At 59.3% G+C, this 25,695-nt stretch overlaps 2 protein-coding genes across 14 annotated transcripts in view; both read right to left on the reverse strand.

Moving 5' to 3' along the window:
• Nucleotides 1-348: 348 nt before the first annotated feature.
• INPP5E (inositol polyphosphate-5-phosphatase E) lies at nucleotides 349-10,761 on the reverse strand. Of its 2 annotated transcripts, XM_019756770.3 has the most exons (11): nucleotides 10,633-10,761; nucleotides 8,827-9,832; nucleotides 7,592-7,715; nucleotides 6,034-6,131; nucleotides 4,933-5,057; nucleotides 4,609-4,728; nucleotides 3,565-3,672; nucleotides 2,767-2,928; nucleotides 2,562-2,677; nucleotides 1,902-2,038; nucleotides 349-1,502 (listed from the first exon to the last, which is right to left on the reverse strand). In XM_019756770.3, the coding sequence occupies exons 2-11, from the start codon at nucleotides 9,621-9,623 to the stop codon at nucleotides 1,370-1,372; spliced, it is 1,920 nt and encodes a 639-aa protein (XP_019612329.2). In that variant the 5' UTR covers nucleotides 9,624-9,832; nucleotides 10,633-10,761; the 3' UTR covers nucleotides 349-1,369. The 2 variants fall into 2 exon arrangements, with proteins under 2 accessions (XP_019612329.2, XP_074187457.1); XM_074331356.2 differs by lacking the exon at nucleotides 10,633-10,761 and having other exon boundaries at nucleotides 1,230-1,502; nucleotides 4,933-5,081; nucleotides 8,827-9,773.
• A 420-nt stretch (nucleotides 10,762-11,181) lies between these two features.
• SEC16A (SEC16 homolog A, endoplasmic reticulum export factor) overlaps nucleotides 11,182-25,695 on the reverse strand; it is a 31,295-nt gene continuing 16,781 nt past the window's right edge. For 6 of the 12 annotated variants that reach the window (XM_019756742.3, XM_019756748.3, XM_088793149.1 and 3 more), the window contains 23 exons: nucleotides 25,553-25,614; nucleotides 25,314-25,452; nucleotides 24,684-24,926; nucleotides 24,398-24,495; nucleotides 23,960-24,041; nucleotides 23,641-23,758; nucleotides 23,361-23,472; nucleotides 23,091-23,196; nucleotides 22,328-22,468; nucleotides 21,289-21,402; nucleotides 20,850-21,042; nucleotides 19,700-19,924; nucleotides 18,981-19,063; nucleotides 17,925-18,074; nucleotides 17,173-17,253; nucleotides 16,937-16,993; nucleotides 16,752-16,863; nucleotides 16,274-16,411; nucleotides 15,969-16,066; nucleotides 15,340-15,399; nucleotides 14,754-14,813; nucleotides 13,809-13,885; nucleotides 11,182-12,842 (listed from right to left, as the gene is read on the reverse strand). In XM_019756742.3, coding sequence (XP_019612301.3) covers nucleotides 12,779-12,842; nucleotides 13,809-13,885; nucleotides 14,754-14,813; nucleotides 15,340-15,399; nucleotides 15,969-16,066; nucleotides 16,274-16,411; nucleotides 16,752-16,863; nucleotides 16,937-16,993; nucleotides 17,173-17,253; nucleotides 17,925-18,074; nucleotides 18,981-19,063; nucleotides 19,700-19,924; nucleotides 20,850-21,042; nucleotides 21,289-21,402; nucleotides 22,328-22,468; nucleotides 23,091-23,196; nucleotides 23,361-23,472; nucleotides 23,641-23,758; nucleotides 23,960-24,041; nucleotides 24,398-24,495; nucleotides 24,684-24,926; nucleotides 25,314-25,452; nucleotides 25,553-25,614 — 2,613 coding nt within the window. In that variant the 3' untranslated portion in view covers nucleotides 11,182-12,778. Of the gene's footprint in view, nucleotides 12,843-12,885; nucleotides 12,932-13,808; nucleotides 13,886-14,753; nucleotides 14,814-15,339; nucleotides 15,400-15,968; nucleotides 16,067-16,273; nucleotides 16,412-16,751; nucleotides 16,864-16,936; nucleotides 16,994-17,172; nucleotides 17,254-17,924; nucleotides 18,075-18,980; nucleotides 19,064-19,699; nucleotides 19,925-20,849; nucleotides 21,043-21,288; nucleotides 21,403-22,327; nucleotides 22,469-23,090; nucleotides 23,197-23,360; nucleotides 23,473-23,640; nucleotides 23,759-23,959; nucleotides 24,042-24,397; nucleotides 24,496-24,683; nucleotides 24,927-25,313; nucleotides 25,453-25,552; nucleotides 25,615-25,695 lie in introns of those variants that run through there. The other 6 variants (XM_074331352.2, XM_019756744.3, XM_088793147.1 and 3 more) reach the window with 5 other exon arrangements.

The raw sequence follows: 25,695 nt of genomic DNA on the forward strand, positions 1-25,695 counted from the left end.
AGCCGGATTTTACACCCAGGCAATCCGAGTAAGCTCTGGAAGTGAACGGCTTTGGCTGTGCTCTGTGGAATGCCTCCCATTTGTAGCGAAAAATAGCGTGTGTACTGATTTCATTCTGTGGAAACCGATGTTCTAAAAGCTGGATATACTACTCATCAGAACCGACTTCACCTGCTCACGTCTGAGTCGTTGGCTTTCCTCACACCTGGGGCCATGGAGCAAACCCAGCAGAGGCGGAAGGTGGGGCTGCCATCAGCCGGTGGGGAGCAGGTGGAAGGCAGGTTGCCTCTTACAAGGACGCTGAGAACAGGGCGTGTGTACAGACTGGTTCTTTCTAGGACTCAAGGGTTTAAGATTCAATATATGCATTTATTTAAAAATATAAATATGGAAAAATAATTTAAAAGACTAGATTGCCCCTAGATTTGCCCACATTCAAACCATACTTTTTTTTTTTTTTCAAGAGATGGGCTAAGACTGAAAAAGCAATAACGGGCTCTAAACCCTTTGAGAAAACGAAACCCAGAACATGGCACGGTGGTGACACTGAAGCTTCCATCAGCTTCAGGCCCAGGGACACACTGCTTCCATTAACCCCATTCATGACTGACCTGACCTGAGCAAACAGTCTGAAACCAGCAAAGCCGCGAGGAGAGGGAGGTGGCATTGGCAGGGGGTTCAGTCTAGTTCAATAAGCCCAGGATGCAGCCCTGAAACCTCAGCATCGCTCTCATCCCGGCCCAGCAGCGGGGACCACGGTTGCTCCCTGGACATTGTCTGGCTTCAGCCCTGTGACCAACTCTATCTCAGCTTGGTCCTAGCATGTGTCCCATGGGATCTGCGGCCCCATGTCACCCCATGGCGCAGCCTCCCAGGAACCGGGCCACCTGTGCTCAGGTGAGAAAGGCCTGCTGGGAGGATGGAGGTCTGGACTCGAGTCGCCGTGGGCATGCAAACATGGGCGAGTCGGGGAGAGCTCAGGCTGGTGGAATTGCGGGCTCTGCAGCTGGGTTTCCATGTGTGAGCTGCTGCTTTTGCCACTGAGTGACAGTGGCAGGTGTGGCATGGCCGATGTCCAGGCCCAAGCTCCGTACACCCTGAGGGAGGGAAGTTGGGGTATCCACAGTGGCCACTTGTGAGTGAGCAGACTGGCTCCGGTCAGGGATGGGGTGCTGTCCCTCAGGGCCCGCTCTCACCGTGGTCACTGGCCTCCTTGGGTTCTTGTTAGGGAAGCCGGACGGCCTCCAGCTATGGCTCGTCAGCGTCTCCAAAGGCTGAGCAGTCCCAATAGCAATCTCCTCCATCCTGTCCGGGGTTTCTGATCAAATTCCCTCCCACATGGTAGGTGACAGCCCTCCAGCAAACATCTTCAAGACACGGTACAGACAGTGCTGGAGTGCTGAGTCTTCAGGGCTCGCTGTCTCTGAATTTCTTTGGAAATCCGTCTTTTAATTCCTATTAAGTACAGTTCGCGGTCAAACTTGCCGGCAGCTAGCGGAATGCTGTGGAGGAAAGAACGGTCAGGAACAAGGAGGGATGGTCCCACCAACTGAGAGGTGCCAAGGCCCTGGTCCTTCCAGGCTGCCTGGACAGCCACAGCCCCAGAGCGGGCACTGGGAGCAAGCCTGTGCCAGGCCAGCTCTGCTGAGAAAAGCAGGGGGTTCAGCCAGCCTCGCGGGCACAGGGCAAGTGACAGTCACTAAAGATCAACCAATGGCAGCAATCTCCACGTGGGGCTGCCGGAACTCTGCTCCTGTCTGGGCTGTCAGGACATGAGAAACAGCATATACCCAGGTCCAAAGATGGCACCCACCCTCAGGAGTGGGCAAGGGATCCGCCTTGGCCATGATCCCCAGCCCTGGCCATGACCCCCAGCCCTGTCCCGTCAGGAGGATACTGACTTGTCTCTCCCTGGCCTCACTTTCACCCGGAACAGGCCGTACACAGGCCGGTGATCGGACGTCTTGATCCCAGGACAGGAGGAGTACTTGACGGGGCAGATGTCGTCCCGGTGGCGGCTTCTGTACATGACCCGGTCCTGCAGGAGGCCCCGGAGCCATGATGCCCAGTCTGCTGCAGGGTTCCCAGAGCCCCTCCCCCCAGGCCCACGTCCTGGCAGGCGCTGGAAGGGGCAGCTGTGCTTCAGGCCTTTCCCTCACTGCCCTTAGGCCACACCTGCTCCCACCCAGCCCCATGGGAGCAGGAGGCAGCAATGTTCAAATCCACACCCGCCTGTGGGGGCTTGTCCAGAGCCACATGCAGAGGCTGGGCCTGGAGCCTGGTGTGGGCCGGCACGGGGGCCCCGACACAGTAAGCAGGCATGCGCTTCCAGCCAGGCCTCTGAGCAGGGCCGGGCAGCCAGCCTTCAGGACGACCCTGGCCCCAGCTGAGAGTCACATCCAGGCGGTCTGACCCAGCTCGCTGGACGTGCTGACGGCCCGCGAGGCCTCCAGTCAGGGCTGCTCTCACCTGGACGCGAGTCAGAAGCCGATGGCTCAGGAGGCCCTGCCCCAAGCCCTGAGCACACGAAACCTCTCTCCTGCAGAGCCCACCACGCTCACCGTGTAGGACGGCGTCCTCTGCTTAGACGTGGTGTCATACGAGTCCTTCCCAATGTCGAACTTGTATGATGGGAGGAAGTGGATGTCCGGCTCCTGGAAGCCCTTGAAGATGGACCCTGGGGCCGGCACAGGCCCCGCTCAGACCAGCCGGCATGGGGCTCGGGCCTCCCCCTCCCAGCTGGGGCCTCACCTCCCACCGCCTCACCTTTCTTCATCTCCCGGGTGAGCTGGTCGAGCTGCAGCAGGGCCGGCACGCTCACACCCAGGTCCTGCTTCAGGATGGCCTCCACGGCCACACGCCCCCCACTCAGGCGGAAGTTGAAGTCTCCAAACCAGAACACCCCGTCGAAGCGCGTGGTGACGTCGGCTGGGGCACACACCGAAAGCACATGAGCCCACCCTCCCCCGGCGCCATGCCTCAGTGACAGGGATCAGTCTGTGTCCCCCAACCCCAGAGCCACAGTGGGGCAAGGACCCTCCCCGCAGAGAAGCAGGTAGCAGCCGCCCAGTGGCTGTCTGGGGGCTCAGGGTTATGGGGGTGACGTGCCTCAAAGCTTTCTGGGTTGACATCCGAGTTCATGATGTTCGTTCTTTCATTTCAAACAGTGACAGACAACCCAGAAATCACATGGCCATCTCAACCACAAACAGTCGCCCTCAGGCTCACAGTTGACCCCCTGCCCACTGCCCACAGCCGTGACACCCAGCATCATGGCAGCCAGGGGACAGGACACAGAGCGGGCAGTGGGCAGTGAGGAGCAGGCAGATCCCGGCCGGCCACAACGCCACACGTGGACCGAAGCCACGGGGCTTCACGGGCGTCCGGCTATCTGCCCAGCCACTAAGGACTGATGCGGTCACCACTTGTGAGGAGCCAGGCACCACGCCTCGGTTCAGAACTGGCTTTAGTTCAGTGACTTTCTGAACTTTCCTGACCTTGGTTCTCAAATCCTCTGAACAGTTTGTCTCCACTGCACTCACCGGAGAATGAGGCCAGGCTCACCTGAGTTGGAGCGGTAGGGGCAGGTGTCCGGCACGTTCTTGGGCAGAGCCAGGCCTTGGATGGTCTTGCTGTAGTCCAGCAGCCTCTCGCTGACCTTCCCGTCGCCGGCTACAAGGACAGAGTGGGGGTGAGGGGGAACCTCTCGAGGGGCAGGTCTGACTCAGGCCTGGACTCTGAGGATAAGTCCAGGTGGAGACCCCGCCTCCCTACAGCAGCAGGCTCTCGTCACACGCGAGCGCCTGCAGTGACCCCGCCTCCCCACAGCAGCAGGCTCTCGTCACACGCGAGCGCCTGCAGTGACCCCGCCTCTCCACAGCAGCAAGCTCTCGTCACACGCGAGCGCCTGCAGTCACCCCGCCTCCCCACAGCAGCAGGCTCACGTCACACGCGAGCGCCTGCAGTGACCCTGCCTCCCCACAGCAGGCTCTCATCACACGCGAGCGCCTGCAGTGACCCCGCCTCCCCACAGCAGCAGGGTCTCGTCACACGCGAGCGCCTGCAGTCACCCCGCCTCCCCACAGCAGCAGGGTCTCCACACACGCGAGCGCCTGCAGTCACCCTGTCTCCCCACAGCAGCAGGCTCTCGTCACACGCGAGCGCCTGCAGTCACCCCGCCTCCCCACAGCAGCAGGGTCTCGTCACACGCGAGCGCCTGCAGTGACCCCGCCTCCCCACAGCAGCAGGCTCTCGTCACACGCGAGCGCCTGCAGTCACCCTGTCTCCCCACAGCAGCAGGCTCTCGTCACACGCGAGCGCCTGCAGTGACCCCGCCTCCCCACAGCAGCAGGCTCTCGTCACACGCGAGTGCCTGCAGTGACCCACCCCACGCCTTTCCGTCAGCGCTCAGAGTGGAGCCAGCAGGACGGAGGCGGCTATCCCAGGTGTCAGGGTCTCTCTTCAGGACCCGGGGCCGTGGGGCCTGCGAGGCTAGCCAAGGGCCTGGCACCCTGCCTGCCAGACGGCCTCTTAGGCCGTTCCCTCCCGAGACAGGGAGAGGAGCACTGTCCGAACACAATGCCTGGGACGCAGGTGCACATGACTTACAGGTGAAGTGGGACGTGATGAAGAGGAAGGAGGTGCCGAAAAAGGTGAAGCCGATGCCCAGGGCTCCCTTGGTCTTGATCTGAGACACAATGCGTGTGGTGACCGTGGAGCTCTCCACCTCTGTGTGGGGGAGGAGGCAGAGCTGACCTGGGCCGGGACGCCCCCCCATGTCAGGCCCCCACACCGCAGCCCGAAGGCCCCACATGGCGGCCACACTGCCAGGCTCAGCGAGGAGGCGTCCATTTCCCTGGACAGAGGTGAGGGCCCATGAGGTCGGGAGTGAGCGTTCTGGGTGCCCGAGGGGGACGGGGACGGCCGGCCTACCTGAGCAGAACCAGATGAGGTCCCTACGGAGAAGCACGGACACGTAGAGCGCCCCGTGGGCAGCCGAGTGCAGCATGACGTAATGGGGGCCCAGCGTCTCCTGCAGCCGTGTCTCCCACTCCCGCCTGTGGGAGGAAGCGGAGGCCAGCCTAGGGAGGGGACGGGCTGCCAGCTCCCGCTCCTGGTCCCTGGCCCCACAGCTCCTGGCCCCTGGCCCCCGAGAAGGGGCCCCAGACAGAGCGTCCTCATTTTGCAGGGAGAGTGGTGATGGGCAATACAGGGGTTGCTGGGTCTGTTGGGCCAGAGACTGAGGCCTCCCTGCGAGACTGGGGCCTCCCTGCGAGACTGGGGCCTCCCTGCGAGACTGGGGCCTCCCTGCGAGACTGGGGCCTCCCTGCGAGACTGGCTTCCTTGTCCATCTCCAGTGACATCACAGGCCCGTTCTCCCGCTGCCTCAAAAAGGCTCTAGTGACGTGGGCTGGGTCACAACCCCTGCTGAGACTCCACCAGCGGGAGCTCCCAGCCCACCTGGCAGAGGCCCAGGGAGAAGCCCCAGGCCAGGCAGGTGAGGCCATCCCACCTAGAGGCCAGGGTCCCCGGGAGCAGAGCCTCTTCCCCCAAGTGTCCTCGCTGGCCAGGCCTCCTGCTGCTGCATGAGCCGCAGGGACACCGTGTGCTGCCTGGAGCCCACGCCCCTCACCAGGTGAACCTCAGCAACCCCGCACGCACGCTGCTAGACCTAGGACAGGTGAGCAGCAGCCCGCAGTCGCCAGGGCGGGGCAGCGACATCATTTAGGGGTCGGGCTGGCAGACTGGAGGGGACCAAGTGGCTGAGCTGCTCTTTGCTGAGCCTGGAATCTCTCAGATCAGCTGTTTGTTGACCAGAAAGTAAATCTCATTTATTTTAAACTCTCCGAGTCACCATTTGAGGAGAAGGCAGTTTGTGGGTTCGGCCCAGGCTTGGCTGTGGTGGCCAGTGTCTTGACCCACATGGGGTTTCCGGTCATAGCAGCTTCAGCCCCAAAGGCCCACCCCAGCAGTGCTGGTCCCTGGGAGGCACCAGTAGGCTTGGGGCAAGCGGGGTGGGGCACGAGGGCGTACCTGTCGGAGCAGCCCTCCTGGACACCGATGACATACAGGTCCTGGGCGTAGTCGGCCTCAGCGGGCAGCAGGAGCTCGTCCAGGTTTGGGGGGAGCTCCTGTGGGAAAGCAGCACCTAGCATGGGGCCCAGCACACAGGGCTCCTGCTCGTCCCAGGGACCCCGCGGGCTCTCCGGAAGGAGGGGAACCGTGTCCAGGGGAGCCCCAGGTCTGGGCAGGCTGCCCTCGCCAAGGCTGACCCCGTGCCCCCTCCCTTGCCACGTCCCCCACCCCACGTGCATGCTGCTGGTCAGTTGCATCTTGCCACAGCATGGCCCCTAAGCGTGTACCCCCCACATGCACATGTGGGTGGAGAGGACCCCTCCCCTGCACTTCTACCCCCACTGCACCCCAGGGCGGCCATGGAGCTGGGGTGCAGCAGGTCCAGGAAGGTGAGTACCCCAAGCCCTCTTCACGCCTCCACCCTGCGGCCCCAATGCCACCTGCCTCTGGCCCGTCAAGCCATCCCAGCCCAGGACTGGCAGGGTGGCTCCCTGGGACAGCAGAGCCACCGTCCTGGGCACCTGCCTCCTCCTCCCACCCAGGAGTAATTCACTGCCACCACTCAGGCCAGTGTCTCTGCGTGCTCCCAGTTACGTCACCCCCTCGTCCCAGGGGCAGTGCTTCCTTGTTCGTCCCCAGGGCCTGTCACCGAATGTCAGCCAGGACAGCCACGCGAAGGGATGGTCCCCCGTTCTCAGGTCACTGAACACCGTGGCACTCAGGAAATGGCCTCAAGACCCCACGTGAAGCACAATCACCTCCTCTGCCTTCACCCCACCTGAGTTAGGACCACCTGCTGTCCACAACAAGTCCACGCCTGGCCCCCAGAAATCATGCAGGGTGACGGAGACCACCAACCTGAGGACAGACCTTGCCATGTGAAGGGGGTCCCAGGGACACACAGGGTGAGCTGGAGAGGAAGCCGGCGGGGACAGTGGCCGTGGGCCCCCCAGGAGCAAATGCCCAGAAATCAGTATGCAAGCCCCCACCTGCCAATTCATCTGCGGCCGTTGGGGTGCAAAGCGCCCCTCATGCCAGGTTTCCACGCTCATCTCAACAGGTTTCCTGGGCGCCCCAGCTCACAGGCAGGATCCAGGTGGGGTATGTGGGGACCAGGGAGTGGAGCCCCAGCCAGTGGGAGATGCAGACAGGGATACCGGTGTCTGACGCTGCTGTGACGTACACGCGTGCGCCATGAATGGGAGCACAGAGGGGTGACCCCAAGGCAAACTGGGGGCTCTGGGTGACTGTTCCTCAACCATGGGGTGTCAGGAGGGCGCAGGCTGTGGTGGGGGGGGGCTCGGGGAAGCCCTGTACCTTCCTCTCAAATTTGTTGTCAACAGAAAATCACTCAAAACAATCAAGTGTCTAGAAAAAAGAGCGCTTTCCTGCCCGGTCACTAACACGGTATGTGTGTGTGTGTGTGTGGGGGGGGGGGGTGACAAGCAGTTGGCGGCACCGGGCAGACCTGTGCGGTGCAGCAGGAACCCCAACTTCATCCCGGGGGGCCGCTTACCTTCTGGCCCTGCATGTTCCACGTGGCCACGAAGAGGCCCACACTCCGGTCCGGGAAGTACCGGGCCAGCTCCTCAGCCCCCATCAGGGCCCCGCTCGCCAGGAGACTGCCCTCCAGGTAGCTCCTGTGGAGAGGATAGACTGAACTCGGGGTCTGAACAGACGCACCCAGGGACGGGCCAGATGCAGGAACACGCCTCTTGGGCCCCATATGTGCTTCAACCAACCCCCCCAGTCCTGGCAGGGAGCGGAGACGGATGGACAGGTCAGGTCAGGCCTGTGGGAGGGGAGCAGGGAGGGCACAGGATGACTTGCTAAGTTACAGTACGGGCCCCAGGACCGAGCTCCCAGGATAGGCCCAGGCTCGGGGAGAAGAGGTCGTGGGCCTGGATAGGCAAGCTCAGAAATCTCTGGGCCCCCCAGTCTGGTGAATTCATGGCTGTGGCCTCAGGACATGCGTTTGGGAGTCGTGAGCAGGAGATGTGGGGGCGGCACCCAAGTTCTTTTCAAGCTATAAGAAAGTCAACGTGGGTTAAATATTAAAGCCCCATAAATCCCAGAAACCAAGCCTCTGGATATGAGCCCCCTGGCCCACGGGGTTGTGGGGTCTGAGAGGGAGGCCGATCGATGGTGGGGTACTGAGCAAACCAAGTCCCCAAACACCACAGAAATCACAGGCCCTGCTAGAAGCAAAGTGCTGGAGGTCAGGCCCTGCCTGCTGTCCCCTTCCTGCCGTGAATCAACCTGGGCACTCTCCCTCCATGTGGCTCAGCGTGGTCACCGACAGCCCCCCACCCCTCGGTCCAGACACAGTACTTCTAGTGAGAGTCTTGGGAAAAGCAGCAGCATGCACACAGCACGCGTCCTTAGCAAAGTGGCCAAGTGAAAGCAAGCCTCAGCAACACATCTCGGGTCCTGCAGGAGGCCGGGCAACGGGGCAGACTTAACACACTGGCAAAGGCCCTCCACGCAATGAGACAAAGAAAGAAACGCCTGCTGCAGTGTACAAGGCGGTCTCTGCGTCCACCCACCTGCTTCCCAGGTATGGGCCTGAGAGGTATTGAAACTCTAAGGAAGGGGTGTCCCTCCGGGAAGGAGTTGGGGGACGAGGTGCCTGATGGAGACCCGTGCTGGTCTCCACCTTTATGACAGTACCCTTGCACAGTCCTCGTGAAGCTTGCTTCTGAACCCTAAAATGAAGGCCACGGAGCACGCCCGTCGCCCAGCAGGCCCTACCTGCTGCGGACGTCCTTGGCGCGGACGGGCGGCAGGAGGCTGAAGGAGGATTTGGCAGAGTGCAGGGAGCAGTGGTCGCAGGCCAGGGGGCTCGGGGGCTGGCCGGGGCCCAGGCTGCTGTGGGCCCGGAACAGCCTGGTTTGCAGGTGGAGCTTGTAGTCTGCGTGGTCCGCGTCCACTTTGTTTGCCGTCCGCAGGGAGTCGGAGGCAAAGTTCCAGTCCATGGCGGGCAGCGGGCAGGAGGGAAGCTTGCTGGCCAGCCTTGGGGTGTTCCCGGCCGATGCGCCTTCCCGGTACAGGAGGTCCAAGGAGGCGCTGTTACCCAATGAAGAGGGGCTCCTGCGGGCTCTGCCTGGGGCCCTGCGGGTCGTGGGGATCTCCTGCAAGGAGGTGCTCAGGCGGGGTGGGGAGCAAATGTGGGTGGGGGGCCCGGGGACTCCTTCCTGCAAGGAGCCCCTGGAGGGGCTGGCCCCATTCTGGGCAGCCAGGTCCTCGTGGCTGGTTTGAAAACGCCTCCTCCTCCAGCCCTTCTCATCCAAGGACAGCGCCCGCTCCAGCTTGGGCCTCGGTGGCGGCGGCTTTGGGGTGAAGGGTTTTGCCTTAGCCTGTGGGTCCTCAGTGCTGATCTTTACTGGACTCTTGCTGTCGGGAGGCGGGGACCCTTGGTGGAGGGCGAGGTCTTTGTCTGTGTTCAGGTGGCCCCGCAGCATTCTGCCTACAGGCCGCAGACGTGTGTGGGCGGGGGGCTGCGGGGGAGGCACCTGCGAGCGCCCCAGGCAGCCCGACTTGGACGGCATAATCCAGGGGCCTCACCCCACGACAGCGGCCGGCCGAGCCCAGCCAGAGACGGTTTCTCCAGGGGCTGTAGGCCACCCAGCGTCAGGGTTGTGCAGTCACATGTCCCCAGCGAAACACAGAGGAGAGAACCCGAATGGGCTCCCAGTCAGGCCTGGGCCAGCTGTTGCATGGCTGGAGGACCTGGCGTCGTGGAGTCCCCCACAGGGACCTAAGGAAAAACTGCTATTACTTCCACGAATTCAACCTTCCGGAAAGACAGCTACTGCGCCAGTGAGAGTAGCCAGGCCAGCAGCAGTCCGGCAAGAACAAGCTTTGAGACATGCCGGCCTGCTGCCTCCACTTGGTGGGTGGGTGAAAGCTGGGCATCTAAGACAGAAGCCATGCTCGAGATGGGATGACTGCCCCTTACGCGGGGTGCTAGGGGCATGACTAAGTGGGAGTTCCCACCCCCAAGGTGAAGGCCAGCGGAAGCCAGCTCACAGGCGCAGCCTCGGACGGGGACCTCGCTCCCCCGCATACCCACCACCATCGCTGGCCCGCAGACCCCGCCCTGAGGGCCGGCGATGCGGCTGCGAAAGGCCCAGACTCAGGGCCTGCGATCCGGCCCGTCGGCCGCGGGGCTCCGGGGACAACGACCGCCGCGCAGCCGCGGGTGCTGCGGGGCGAGACCCGCACTCCGGGGTCACCCCGTGCCGGACCCTGCCCCAGGAACCCCGCGCTCCCACCCGTGCCCCGAACCCCGCCCACGGGTCACCTTGCGTCCAAGGGACGGACCCCCCAAACCCGCCCTGGGGTCCTTGAGCCCCGAACCCAGAAACCTGCGCCCCGCGCGGGATCACCCCGCCTCTAGCCCACGTCCCGACGTCACCCCGTGCAGGGCAGGACCCCCCGCGACGAGCCGGGAGTCGCCCCGCCTCGACCAGTCCCCCACCTCGGACCTCGCCCGGGACCCCTGAACCCACCCAGGGGGTCACCCCCGCCCCAACTCCGCGTCCAGGGATCACCTACCCCGGAGCCCCGCGCCCCCACCTCTCGGCGCCGCCCGCTCCTCAGTCCCGCGGGCCTCGGCCGCTGCTCCGGGCAACCGGCCGGCAGGGTGGCTCGGTTCCGGCGCCCGCAGCGGCCCCTGGCGGCCGGAGGACTCAGATGGGCAAAGCCCGGACGAGGGCGCCACCTGCGGCTTTCTTCCCTCTGCGGGGCCACAGAGGCTGCGGAGCCAGAGGCTGCGGACCAGCGCCCTCCCCAGCTCTTCAGCCCCCCAGCCCACGTCTCTGCAGATTTGCCCAGCCTGAGCCGTTCCTATAAATGGAACCCTAAAGCACGTGCCCCCTTCGCATCTTGTTGCCCATGTTCACCCAGGTGGCAGGATGGGTTCTCACAGCAAACCCACCCACCGACCAGCCACCAGAGGGGAGCCTCCCTGCGCCCTGGAAGAGCAGGCGCCTGCGGAGCTGCAGGGTGCAGGCCACCTCTGGAAGCTCGCCAGCCCAGCAGTGACGTCACACTCAGGCCGCCTGGCCGGGAAGCTCACTGGCTTCAATAAACACAAACCACAGGTGAGGGCGCTCAAGGGCGCAAAATATTTTATTTAACAATTTGCATTTAGGAAAAATAGCAGCTCCTGCCTGGAGGAAGCTTCTTGAATCAAAAGTCGCTGACACAGAGAACAATGGGCTGGAGGAAGCAGAGGACGCCCAGCGGGGCTCGGGTGGCAGGAAGCACAGGGGCACTGACCTGGGGACACAAGAGACACCCCAACAAGGCCTGGCCTTTCCCAAAGTGACAGAAACAATGGGGTCCGGGCACACGAGTCTGTGAAACATTTTGGAAAACATTCTGTGGGTCTTTCCTAGATGATCCAGTGACTGGGAAAACGGGGAGGACCCGTGGACACGCCACACCCACACTCCTACTTGAGATTGAAAACACCAAGCAGCTACGTTTCCCCAGCAGAACCTACAGCGATTACTTCCTAATGAGTTTTATAAATATTTAAGTCCTTTCAGTCTCTTTAGACTTAACAAGAGTGGGAACAGTTTTAAGAACAGTCAATGAAGCCTTAAAGCTCTGAGTCCAGTAAGAGGAGGGCTTCCTTTGCAGGTCTGTTCGGCTGCGAGCGAACACGTGCTTCTGAAGGTTCAGTGTGGAAAAAAGCCAGGGGCAGAAACACCAGTTTCCAGAGTTTCTCCCAAGAAATTATTTTAAGCCACTTTCTTCAGGATGTTACCAACACCTGAAATGATGTCACCCAGGTGACAGGAAGCATGTCGGCTGGCTTGTGCTCTGAAGCCACGCCGGAGGACAGCTTGAACTGGTACGCAGAGCGTGGCAACCCGCTGCCGCAGACAGTGGTTCCGCCCGGCCACTTGCGCACTAAAAATCCAAACCAAAGTCATGAGTCAGTTTCAACACTGGCTGGTGAGTCTGGACCAGTCACATTTGGAACACAAGTTCTGCGATGGTGGTGGTTCTTCCGTCCCTCCTGATGGACAAAGCCAGTCCCTCTGGCTGCAGGAAACCCCTTGTGGTCCTCATCAGGCCAGAGGAATCCAGTGCAGCTGGAACCGTCTGCCACCGAGAAATTCACTGAAGTAACGAGGGCGTCTGTCCCGACCGAAGAGAATGACTGCTAACCCACTCCACGTCTCCGTCAGGGCACTGAGCCACGCTGCCGCACCCATGAACCACCATTCTGGGTTCAGAAGCATGAGTGCAGGGCGCTGCACGGCAGGCGTCAGTGTTTCTTTCCTGAGGCAGTTTCATGCTTTTCTTCCAGCATCTCCCAGGGACCGTGGGACGAATGTGGCAGGAACTCGCCCCTGGGCTTCGAGACACCCTCGATACTGAAGAGGAAAGTCCGCCCTGCAGCAAAGACCGGTCCGGCTGCACTCAGTGTAAGTGTTAAATGACGATGCTCACCCTGACAGCGTTCTTTTACGGAACCGTGTGTGAGCCCAAGTGCCTCTTCCTCCAGCCCTTATCAGGGCTGTCGGGTAACTCTGGCAACGTGTCCTACACACAGGAGGGAACGGAAGGTGTCCTGAGATTCTGCCTGTCCATCTGGGAGCAGAAGGGAGGTCGCAGGCAGTCAGTGTGGTCCTTGGTGGAGGGTAATTTCAGGTTCCAAATGCTGCTCCAGACGGGCTAGGCTAGCTCAACGCTGGGTACTTCCTCTGGCCAACCCTCCCCGCCCTTGAACTTCCTGAGGTGGCAGAGGCCTGAAACGACACGAACAGCACTGACTTCCGCAGGCCCGTCCCCCGGGGTGGGTGACGCTCAGGGAAGGATCGGCACGCCGAGACGCGGCCTATGGAACAAGCCAGGACACACCACTGATGGCAAATGGGCATGTTTGGCTTATGGTTTCTGCAGCCCGTGACCACTGCCTGGCCAGTCAGACCCTGGCATTCCCTTTAGAGGTGCTGCGGTTGTTAGGGGCTCGGAAGTGAGGCCGACTCCAGGGGCTGAGTAAGGACCCCGGGGAGGGTCGCAGCCTCCTCTGGAGGGGCACAGGGACTGCCCCGGCAGGACAGTGGACAAGCACAGGCTGTCTGTCACTCCTCGCAAATCCTAACTGAAATGACAGTGGAGGAATTCTCGCAGAGGCATAGCTACAAGGTAAAAGCAACAGGACAGAGAAAACTACCCCCAAATCTTGAAGCGGAGAGGCAGACGGATGGCCAGGTGGTGACGGGACGTAGCAGTCCTGGTGGGGGGCAGGGGGCACAGCCCCATCTGCAGGTGCCCGAAGCAGAGGGCAACAGGGGATGGGGCACAGGGATGGTGTGGGCAGGACTGGCTGAGTCAGGCCGGGAAGGCCTGTCCCCGAGGAAGGAGGCAGGGTCTGGTGACGGGGCAGGGTCAGGACAAATGGAGTCAGGTGACATCTTCCGTCCTGAACGCAGGCCCCTGCAGACCTGTGCCCCCATGCAGACCTGTGCCCCCACGCAGCCCTCCCCCAACCTGACAGCTAGTCTACAGTCTAGAGGCAAAAGCCTGGGGGAGAAGAGAGAAGGCAGACAGAGAGAAATCAAAGGAGACAGTCCAGAACAGCCAAGGCCAGCACCAGAGGTGAGCCCCAGGCCCGTGGGGCCCCGAGCACAGCGGCAGAGCCGGGGAATCAGGTCACATCGGGGGGGAAAGGCCTCATCCCACTCCCGCCCCGGGGAAGCGAGGGCACTTACTGTGTGAACTGCGCTGGGCTGTACAAGGGCACTGCTGCCCCGGGAGGGCCTCCTGCGGGGGGGTGGGCGCCGGGAGCCTGAGACCAGAGAGACACCTCAGCAAGACAACGTCACATAGCACTTGTGTCCCGTTGACAAGTGCAGATACTATGCTATGTCTGAGCAGGACTGCGAATGCTTTTAAGTGAGCCACAGAAGCAGATCGAAGAGCTTTCTTGCGACACTGGATGTAATGTTTTAGTGGGTCACAGAGAAATGGTGACAATCAGAGCAGCGTGCAGTCAGAGGCTCCCAAAGCCAGAACATGCACAGCCACGGCCATCAGCGTTCGCATAAGCAGTTAGTAGACACTTCTGATCACTTCACAGCTATGTGACCAGCTACAGAATCCAGTGTTCTAATACACAAAGAAAGAAGTCCCGGGAAGCCTTTCTCCTGAGCCAATGAGAAAAGCTTGGTGCTATGATACACAGAAGATGAAATAGTATTCCTTCACTTCCCACCCAGGCTGACCACAGGACACTGTCACTGCTTCACTCTGCCTGGCCTAACAGTAATAAACCGTCTTGTGCCTGATCCGAAAAAGGAATTCTTCCTTTCGAGAGAGCACCCTGACCCAGCGGGCTGCAAACACACTCAACACGGTGAGGCCACGCCCAGGGCCGTTCCCTGGAAAAACCACTTCAGAAGCAGCGCAATTACAAAACTCATCGATTTGTGAGGACGTTGGAGGTCAATCCAATGACCAGTGTGTCTGGATATTTAACACCCTTTCAGGAGACTTGGAGAGAGGAACACTGCATCCTGCCACGTGGTGGGTGGCTGGGGTGACAGGGCTAACAGGAGCGGCAAAGTGCACAGTGACCCACCGCACAGCGCCCTGAATGGGAAGCACAGGCGGCCCCGTCCGCTCTGTGCTCAGTGGGGACTGCCAGCCGCAGGTACCTGATTCAAGTGCTGGCTCACTTCACGTGACAGTGAACTCACTGAGCTACAGCGCGAAAGCTACAAAACAGCGAGAACACAACACAGACAGGAAGAAATCAACGTGCACGTCACGCTCCAAGCCGTTGGTTTAATTCCAAAGACCTTTCTGAAACCGTTAGAATCGACAGGATTCAAATGGGGGAAAAGCCAGAGTGAGCGTGACATTCCTGCTTTAAAGCACAGCTCTGAGTAAAACACAACCATTAGTGGGGATACTGGGGGGGACGGGGTCTGTCCAGCCCTTGGCCAGAGCCCGCTGGACCTCAAGACCCTGAGAACTCAAGCCCCGGGGTGGCAGGGTGAGGGCAGAGCTCGCCTGCTGAGTGGGAACTCCAAGCCCCCACTATTTCGAGTTCCAAACGAGTGAGACGGGTTTTTTGAGGACTGCAGGAACACTTTTCAAGTTCTAAAAAGTGTTTCGACTGACGTCCTGCTCACTAACATTCCTTTCTAAAGACAGAAGCCACTGGACAACAAGTACGAGCTTGCCCGGCCCAGACTCCAGTGGACACTGTCCTGTGGGCACCCCGTGGGCACCCCTTACCTCTCCTCCCTGGGAACCGTGCACTTCAGAACCCGGGAGCGAGGCTGCAGAATCTAAAACCTGCCGAGAAAAATAGGAAATGCAGCAACTACCAAGCTCCCACACGGGGCAGTGACACGGCACATCCCACTGGCCCAGGTGACAAACTGCTCCGCTCCACAGGACGTGCCCCCTCAGAGAAGCCGTGAAAAGCACGCACTCTGCATGTGCCTGATCACCGTGATGCATCCTAGAGGCTCCAACACCAATAGCCGTGTGCCCACGGTGGCCTGCGGCCTGGAGCTACTGTCATCTTATTTCACAGAGCAGGAAACTGAGGCCTTTGCTCAGCTAATAAAGGGGGAACCAGGGTGGAAATCCAGATCTATCCAACTTGAGACCATATTCTGTACCATTACATTTCACATAGTTTTAACATGAAAAACACCCTCTCCTACTGTGATTTCAGTGATATAATAGCTACACAACACGTGTGATTAGTTTGCAAATCTCTAGAGCACATTCACCAGGAAAAGGACCTCCGGCAGAAACGGGGTCCTCTGGACACAACAGACACAGCTCTGCAGGTTAGGGCCGGGGAGAGAGGCAAATTGTCAGCACGGCCCACCTGTCACGCTGCAGCCACTCACCTTGGGCTCTGAGGCAGGCTCTGGATGGGCTGGGCCCCCCGCTGGTGCCTGCCCTTCCCTGCCAGCCCCCTCTGCCAGCGGGGCTCCCTCTGCTGCATCTGTGAGGAGACAGTGCGGGAGGGAGGGGGTCACTGTGTTTCACACACCTCTGGGCTGCACCAATATCCAGGCACGGAGGGAAAGGGAACTGAGGCCCTCTGCACACTGGCCGGCCATTCCTCTTAAAGGGAGAGTAAGGCCTCGGATCGCAGAGAGGGTCAAAGGTCAAGAGGCCAGGCTGACACAAGTGCGGCCCGCCCGCCTACCTGGGTTTGGTCCGCACAAGTGAGCCGGGATCGGGAGTGGGGCGAGGGGGGCGAAGAAGTCCGCAGGGGCGAGAGCAGGCTCCGCGCGCCGGGAACCACCCGGGTTCAGGATGTCCACATAATGCACTCTGGTCCCTGCTGCAGGGGAGGAACAGTCTCAGGCCACGTGCCAATGGACCCAGCTGCCACCTGGCTCCACCCTTGTGTGGCTGCTGCAGAGCAAGTCCACAGAGTGGCCACGGGAGAGCGCACTTCCCGGGTGCCAGCCTTGGGCGAGGGCCCCCTCCTCACCAACTCTGCCCTCCCACCCCTCAGATACCCAGCGGTCTGCAAGCGCCCCCCTCGGGGTCCCCTCACACACCAGGACACTCGGCATGTGACAAACTGCCAGCTAGTACATGTGCTGTAGTCACTGAACTCGGGTATGTCTGCAGGGCAAATTATGCAACAAAACACTGATTTCCAGTTTGACTGTTACCTGCTTTTCTAGAAAACATGTTCACAGAGGCTCTGGGGGGCCCTCCAGGCCCAGGGGCAGCAGCCTGTGTAGCCTTAGGAAGGGACATTGGAGGCGGGGGTGCAGCCTTCTTCTGCAGAGGGAAAGGCAGCTCAGAAACGTGCTCAGGAACCCAGCCCCCGGCCACGCCACAGAGCGCAGCGTACCTCCTCCTCTGGCTCGTTCACATCCACCCAGCGGTTCTTCTTTTCATCCCAGACGATCTGTCACGTTGTGAGGAGCAAAGGAAAACGTCAGCAGATAAAGCCAAATTATAGTCTGAGGACATGACACTTCCAAGCTTCAGAAGACGTGCTGGGGCTCGTTCTGAAGCTGAGGTGCACTGTGCACACCACGGACGGACGCTTCATCGAAACACCTCCGCCCCACTGTGGACACTCACCGATTTGTTCTTGTCATCTGGCAAATAGGCTTCTGTCTTCCTTTTCCCAGTTAGCCAGCGAGAGAACCAGGACTCGCCACCCTAAAGGGAAACACCGACAACATCGTGCTCAGCACGACGACGCAGAAGGACAAGGCCTGTGGGTTCCCAGCAGCAGGGTGGCCACGGACGCCCGACAGTGCCTCACATGGGGACAGGCGGGACTGCAGGTGCCCCTCAGTCAGCTGCGAGAAGGGTCACCTGCACCCCACCGGAGGAAACTGTGGCAGTACATTCTAAGGCTGCAGAGAGCTGCCCGTGCCCCAGGCACAAACGCTAGAGAAAAAGTGCCCTCGCCACCAAAGACAGACAGCTGATGTGTGAGAACCCCAAACTCAAAGTCCCAATGTCCCCTCCTCGGGAAGAAAGGCAAGTAAGACAGGGGTGCACACAGCAGACACCACCCACGACGATGGAAGGACGCACCGCCTTATGTCAAGTTCAGTAACAGCCAAACTAGTCGGTGGTAACCAGGTCAGAACAGAGGTCACCTCTGGGGCGGGTGTTGACAGGCCATGGGAGGCTGGCCCTGTGGCTGAGCTGGACGGTGGTACGAGCACAAACCCCACGCTGGTGCCCCCTCGTGTGCTTTACTGCGTATGCGAATGCTTTCTACGTAGGGAAGGCCAAATGCCCGCCCTGGTCTCAGCGCAGATGCTACCCGTGGAAGCGGGCCCCTCCCTGGGCTCAGCTGGACGTGGGCTGTGGGTTACCTTCTTAGGCTCCTTGGCCTCTGTTTTGGTTGCTTGTACAGGGCTCTTCCCTTCAGAAGCGGGTGTCAGAGACGGAGGCTGCAGGGCACCCAGGCTGGCACCCCCCCAGCCGGGAGGTGCTTCCGAGTCCTGCGGCATCCGTGAGGAGCCCTGTGCAAAGCAACGCAGGGGCAGGCTCACCTGGGGCACAGCCCACAGGTCATCCCAGAGGCCAGGCTATGGTGAAGGGTGGGGCAGGTAGGGCAGCCCTGGCTCCCAGGGTGGGGGCGCGGGCTGACTGCAGGAGAACCGGTCCGCACTTAACAAGGGGTGATGCAGAACTCAACATGTGGGTTCTGGAGCTCAGTGGGAAGACTTGGCTGGAAGATGGAATCCGAAGGTGCACTGAGCACAGACTGGTGAGAGCAGACGGTGGGCATTTTAAAAGTAAAGAACTTTATTCCTGGATTAAGACTCTGCTTTCGATCCAGCTACAGTCTCATTTTTACCTTTTCAAGGACAGAATATCTTAATGGTAGAAACACGTAACAGAAGTTTAAACTACAGCAATCACCCGCTGACGGGTGTTCAGAGCTGTGTGTCTGTAAAGAAGGTTCCAGAATGCGGTTGGTATAAAAGTGTTTGTCCCTCCTGCTTGGGATCAGAGGAAACAGAGGTGGTATTTATACCACACGGGTGTGATAAAATGAATCAATTTAAAAAAAAAGAAAAACGGACAATTTTCGGGATCCTACCATAGAAAGGTATAGAAATTGTGGAAGTTTTTCATTTTAGAAAAGTTAAAATCAACATGGAAGTTTCACTACAGAAGGGAATTTCTTCTTGAAGTAACTATTTTTACAACTCTTATCTTCCCCATCTGTGCTTTCCACCAAGCCTTCATGATTTGAGGGGTCAAGCTACTTTAGAAGTGCCTTCTCCTGAACAAACAATTTAAAAGGTAATTTCAAATCTTCAGTGTTCTCTCTTTACTTGCAACTATAGAACAAGGAGTTTGGGTTCCCACACAGTGAAGTTCACAGAGAACAAGCAGCTTTAAACGAGGCGGGCGAGTACCGGTTTATCAAATTTTCCACCCAACTCCTCTTCGCTCAGCTCGGCCAGTGAGTTTCTGCCGTGTGCCTCGTGTGGGGTCATCCCTGTGGGGGGAAGGGAGCTCCTGGGACACGGTGCAGAGGCAGCGCATGGCCTCACGGCCACCACCTCCCCAGGGCTGCTGTCAGAAGCCAAGCCTGCACATGTCCCCAAATCTGTGCAGACGCTTTTTTTTTTTTTTTCCAAGGAGGGCGCAGCTCACAGTGGCCCATGCAGGGATTGAACCGCCAACCTTGGTGTTATTAGCACTGCGCTCTAACCAACTGAGATAACCACCCCCCACAGATGCTTTCTTTTTCAAGTCTCCCCTCCGCTTTGTCTAAGCAGTCAGGCACAGGTCAGGGACACGACCCAGCCAGTCTGATTCCAGGTGGAGGTGCACAGCCCCCCGCCCGCGGCACAAAGGTGACAGCCGAGGCGTAGCTCAAGGCCTGCCTGCCGGCCCTGCACAGCCACTTAAGCCGAGTAACCAGAAAAACTAGCTGTGACATTCAATTAACCCATTTGGCCTACAACTTCTAGGACTTTGGTATACATTAAGTAATGTCACTTGTTTCAAGTTCAAAGAAGTCAGTCTCTCCCGCCAGCCACGTCTGTGAACAGGAACCGCCCCGTCCTCACCCCCGCCCCGGTCCTCACCCCAGCACCCCGGCTCTCATGATGGTGTCTCGCACACCCACCTGGGTCCTGGCTCCTCACATCCTGGAACAGGTGCTCACTCTCCTGGAGAGATGGCGCGCCAGGTGGCAGGCCAGGCCCTGGGTACAGAGCTGCAGGATCAGGCCCAGATGGCTCCGCAAAGCCAAGTGCAGACCCTGGGGGTCCACAGCCAGGCCCTGGATCCACAGGGCCAAGGGGAGGTGGCACTGCGAACATCGGCACCCTGGCGGGCGTGGTCGGTGGCACTGCACAGAGACATGGAGGAAGGCAAAGGTCACTGAGCGAGCTCGTCACTTGGAGCTCGGTGGTGGTGGCTACAGTTTGTCACTCGTTACCCTGCGTGGCCATGTTCCTAAGCGATAGGAGCCAACCAACCATCATCATAGCAAGAAGTGCTGAAGATGGCGGGGGGGGGGGGGGGTCACCACGGACTCGGGAAAATGTAAACACATACTCCAGGCACGAGGCCTGGGCTCGAACCCGCACATGACCCCAGCACAATCCGGCCAACAGCCACCTGGCACAGGCTCTGTGTCCCCCAAGCCCTCGAGTCCTGTCCACTGTCCTCCACCCAGGGGGCAAAAGGTCCCCTGCATTCCGATGGCTGTGCGAAGCCGTGAGACCTGGCGGGCTCACCCAGAGAGGAAGCACGGGGGGAGAGCAGGAGACTGAGGGGTGGTACCAAACGTCCCCTTGATTCTCCAGGCAGCGGGCCCAGAACGGTTGTGGGGACAGAGTGCCAGGGAGCAGTTTCCAGGCTCTCGGCCTCACATGGAAAGGTGCTGGCTCGGGTAGTAGATGGCCGTCAGCTGTGACTGGTTGGCCATCAGCTATTACCAGTTAGCCATTGGCCACTGATATAACTGCTGTGGCTGCGCTAGCAGGTGGCGGAGTGCGGGTTGCAGATTGCACAGAAGTGGACAGCGGACTGTGGAGCGTGTGGCTCCTGCTTTCTGTGTCTCAAACCCAGCCTCCAGCGAGAATATAGTGGCATGACTCCCCTATCTGTGGCTCCGTGGGTGTTCCGTTTTGGCCTCACCATATCCTGCGTTCTTATGTGGGGAGCGGGAGCTGAGACCCCGCATGTCACCCTGCATGACAACGGTCCATGTGGGAAAGCAGGTGCTTTGAGAGGTGTGTGGCCTGCTGCTTCCCCGTCGCAGAGCTCACCTGAAGGCAGCAGCCGCACGGCCAGGCCAGAGCCCTGAGCACTGGGCACAGGTGGCGCCAGCAGTGGGTTGTCAGTGCCCAGGACCAAGGGCTGTGCGAGTCCCAGGCCATCACACTGTCCCACCTCGGAGCTCGGTGTGCTGGGACAGCGCTGAGGGAAGGCCGCGTCGTGACTCCACACCACAGCACCCTCCTAAGGGAGAAACACCCTGGACACTCCCGACAGCCCGAGGCCGTGGGGGAGGCCGGCCCTCGTGCCCTGCCCCACTCACCCTGGGCTTCAGGACAGCCTCTCCCCACAAAGGGGACGTTCTGACAAACACGCGCCACCTCCGTAATGGTACTATTTCTACCCGACACCACAGGGTGAAAAGCACAGGGGCCCTAGCCACCTGTCACACTGTCTGCGTCAGCCCACGGCTGACAGCCAGAGGCCCACCTGGACCTGCTTGCCCACATGCTGCAGCTGGGCCAGCCAGGTCGGCTCCACAAAGGACTCCTCCTCCGGCTTCTCCTTCAGCTGAGGATCGAAGAGTCGTAACTGGGACGCGAGCTGCAAACATGGCAAACAAAGGCCCGTCACCATGACCGCGAGCAAAAAGCGTTTTCAAAATCTGGTTTCCCCTGGGACGTGTCCTCAGGGTTACGCTGCACAGTGTGAGTTAGCAGCCTAAGCTCTCCTGAGTGTGCTACATGACACGCCTTGCACACTTACCATGTCCTGGAACCGGCCAATTGCTGAGGGCTGCCCTCTAAGGCCGTTTGCCCGGGCCAAGCAGTACTGAGAGCCCCTGGGGCGGAGCCTATTTGCTGGCACCTGACCACGTAGACGGGACCTGACCCATCCACGTGCTGGACTGACCTAGAAACGTACATCATCTGAGCTGATGCATCCAGATAAATGAGTTTGGCCTTGTGTTAGTAACTGCTGGAACTGGGGGACGAGGACAAAGGCTCATTAACTATTCTACTTTTATATACGTCCAAAAAGTTCCGTAATAGGATAAAAAGCTTTTTTTAGGTCATGTGTGCATATTTTCAAAAATGAAGCTCCTGGGGGAGAAACTGATGTGACCACTTGGGCGCTGAGGGTCACCACGTGCTGGGCACCTGTCCAGTCACACTGTGCCCGTTTCACAGAGCAAGAAGCCAGGCCCGCAATGGCAGAGCAGGGCCCAGACTCAGCCTGCTGCGCTCCAAAGCCGCACGCCATGAACTGCTAGACTAAAACGCCTCAAGACAGAGATTTCTGGAGACAGGCTCCCTCTTCCTTTGAAGCTTATTGCTAAGTTTCTGCACTGGTAGGGGACAGCTAGACAATCCCTACGCTAAGATGCAGAACACCACAGAGCCACCCGAGAACCTTCCAGCATCTCTGCTCGTTCACAAGGCTAAGTCCCCAGTGCCCACATGACCCCGCTCAAGCCCGAGTCCAGGGGTCCCGCACAACATGTCAGGGCCACTCAGAAAGACATTACCTGAACCAGCTGGCTAATCAGCACAGGGGAGTACCCATGGGGCTGAAGCAGGATGCTTTTAGCAATCACTTCGCAATAGTGAAAGGCTTGTGTGGCAAGCCCCATCTCAGCCAGGCGGCAGGAGTAGATGAATTTAAACACCTGAAACGAACAAACAGGTCAGCACCCTGTGGCTCTTCCCCACCCACTTCCTAACATCACCCACAGTCCCCTCACAAGTGAGAAGCATTGGGACATTTAACATCTTTCCTGTGTGCCCCCCACGACAGCCCCAGGTCCCACTCCCTGAGGTATTTTAGGTCAAAAGAAACTGAGCTAAGACACTCACTTCTCCTCTACGCCCTTCATGGAGCCAGCGGACCTGTAAGTGTGGAGGCCACCACCCAGCATGCACCTGGACAACCAACTGCCTCTCGTACAGCCGCCAACAGCCCCACAGCTCATTCCCTACCAGCACCTGCCTGTGCAAGTGTTTATACACTCACGTTCACTCCAAGGTCCCCATAATACTAAAAATAGCTGACAGAAAATTACTAAGACCCAAAATACAACAGAATCCTCAATTCAATAGGGTCTGTTCTCCAGCATTATAGCTCAAATGTTTTCAAAAACACATCATCATTTTTCATGTAAGAATTTGAGAACCCCAAACAAAGGAAGACTTGTCAGCACAGACCACAGGTGGAATCCTCAAGAGCGCATGGCCCTGCCCACCTGGGGGCCGGACCAGGGACCAGCCTGTACCCCGAGTGGCCCTGCTCACCTGAAAGTTGGGCAAGGGCTCGGCGTGTGCCCCAAGGGACTGTGCGTACTCATAGGCTTCTGTCCTCTGAATAGCTTCATTGGTCGCAAACTTGACAAATGGCAAACTGTTGAGGAAATGAGTTACTTGAATCTTAGAGCAAGTCACCCAGAGACGCAGCGTGTCCTGCCACATGATAAGCAGCGAGGACAGTGGTTTCTGGGTTGGCTACAGGAGAAGATGTTTACCTCTAAGGAAAACAGGGGCCACTACACTTGGCTGATTCCTCACCTGTGGTTGGATCCAATTAAGACAAGCTTTGTGGTTTTCTTTGTATAAACCCCAAATCCAACCTGGGCCATGAGGTAGCAAAAGTGTGCCGCGTCTAGGAGACCTTTCGAAGCTGAAAAGACACGAAGCAGGCCAAGGGTCAGTCAGGGGCATTCTCTCAGAAATCCAAGGATGCGAACAGAAAATGCCAGAGACACCAAAGGAACTCAGGGCTGCGTGTGGCCCCTGCGCCCCCGACGGCAGACCCCGCCGGGCACCTCGCACTCTGCACCAGCCTCACCGAGAGTGTCGCCCATCGTGGCCATTGCCCTGGCCTCCACGTCCACGCTGCTGTTCAGGTTGGACAGGACCATGGCAAGGTGCGGCCTCCAGTCCCCCCACTTGTCATCGCCGCAGCACTACAACCAAGAGAAAGCCAAGTGAACACATCCTCGGCCTGGGAAGAGCTGCATCCTAATTTGTACCCACTGAGCTCAGCGAACACAGGAGACGCAAAGGCAGGACAGGAACGTCGGGCTCATCCTGTGATGAAAGCTTTTCTGGGAGCCAGCACCCCCCAGAAAGCAGGCCCGTGGGAGCCCGGGCGGGAGCCCACTCACTGTGGACGCAGCGGGCATCCGCCCGGACATCAGCTGGTAGACAGTCTGCAAGGGGTCGTTGATCGGAAGGCTGTTGGCGAACCTAGGGAGAGACAGCCAGAGGAAAGGAGCTTGGCTGGGTTTGAAACACGAGACACAAGCATGGTCTCATGTCCGCCCCTTTAATGCTCTGCTGACGCTTGCCCTCGGTCAAGTGCACGTAGCTCAGTATTAAAAGCTGCAAAACATCAAGACTAAGGAACTCGCTGAGATTTTACAGAATGAAGAGCCGTGTGGGTACAGGGCCGGGCAGCCCATGTGCCTGTGACAGTGCCCCAGTACAGGTGGGACCCCCAGCTCTCTGACAGCAGCAAGGCACCTGTGTTCTTGCAAGAGCCAAGGCTGTGACCAGACCAGCTCGACCTGCCCAGACACAGTCGGCCCAGCAAGACTCTTTACCTGGTCATGACTCTGGCATGCGTCCGGCTGTCCATCTTACTTGCAAGTAACAGAGCATGACCCCACAAGCCGTTTTTCATCGCTGACTCCAAAGCATCCTGCAAAGCAGTTCAGTGGTTAGCTAAGTGTCACAATAACTCCCATGACGAGAGCGAACAGTAGACTGCATGTCATCACGTGCCACCAGGAAAGAAGAAAAGACTCAACTGCGGGGGAAGACACACATGACGCAAAGGCCCCAAAACACACCTGTTCACCGTTCAGAAATCAAAGGCTGGGGACTCACCTTCTTACGGCCATAGAGCAGCAGCTCCCTGAACCTCTCGGTGTCTTTCTCCAGGGTGCTGGTGACGGCGGCCTGACTATCCGTGAGAAACGAGAGCTGGGCCTCCCCGGACTCCTCCTCTGCCTCTTCCATGGCCTCGTTAGTGAAATCGATCAGGTTGGCCTCATCGGGCGACTTCCCAGGAAGCCACACTGTCCGGTGGTCCCGTAACAGCAGTTCTGCGATGTCTGTCCCCACCACAGTCTACAGGGGCGGCGGGGACAGAAGGTCAACAGGGCTTCACTACGACCAGACCTTCCCACAGGCACTGCTCAGGTCAGGACCCCCTCCTCAGATGAGCACGCCAGGCCACCACAAGGACACAGAGCCGCTCCCAACACAGCCAGGAGCCAGACGGACCTGACAGGCTGACATGGGGACCCGAACCTCCCTTCCCCACAACTGCACACCCGTCTCTCTCCCACGTCCCCAAGTCACTGCTAAGACGCTTCTCCCGAGTAGCAACTGGACAGCACACCATTCCCCACGCACAGCCTGGCATGGAAATCCTGCCCAACTCCCAGGGAACCAAGGATTCCTGAGACTCAAGGCCAACGAGAGCGGCTGTTCTAAAGGTAAAAAGACTCGTACCCCATTCTGTCTGCACAACAGAACGATAAAGTTCCAAAGAAGACTTGCAGACTCTTTGTCGAGTAAGTTTTCATTCTGCAAACACTTTGTGGCTTTGCTCTGTGCAAAATTAATAACATCCACTTTATGGGTGTCGTCTCTGAAAAAAGAACAACACTCAGTGAATGGCGACAACCACAGGGAGGCTGTGCGTAGCCACTGCCACCGCACAGCGGCATGGGTGCCGGGTGGGGACGTACTTGCCGAGAGGCCCCGGGAATGCTCTCATCTCCTCCTGCTCTGGCATGTGCTGCAGCAGCGTCTGCAGGGGGACAGGTGGGGAACAGGGCAGCTCAGGGCACGCACCACCACTGCCAACCACTCTGCTGACCTGAGGACGCCT

The sequence above is a fragment of the Rhinolophus sinicus genome, chromosome 16 (assembly GCF_057876585.1).
Source record: "Rhinolophus sinicus isolate RSI-liver-muscle chromosome 16, RSI-T2T, whole genome shotgun sequence".
NCBI classification, from domain to species: domain Eukaryota; kingdom Metazoa; phylum Chordata; class Mammalia; order Chiroptera; family Rhinolophidae; genus Rhinolophus; species Rhinolophus sinicus.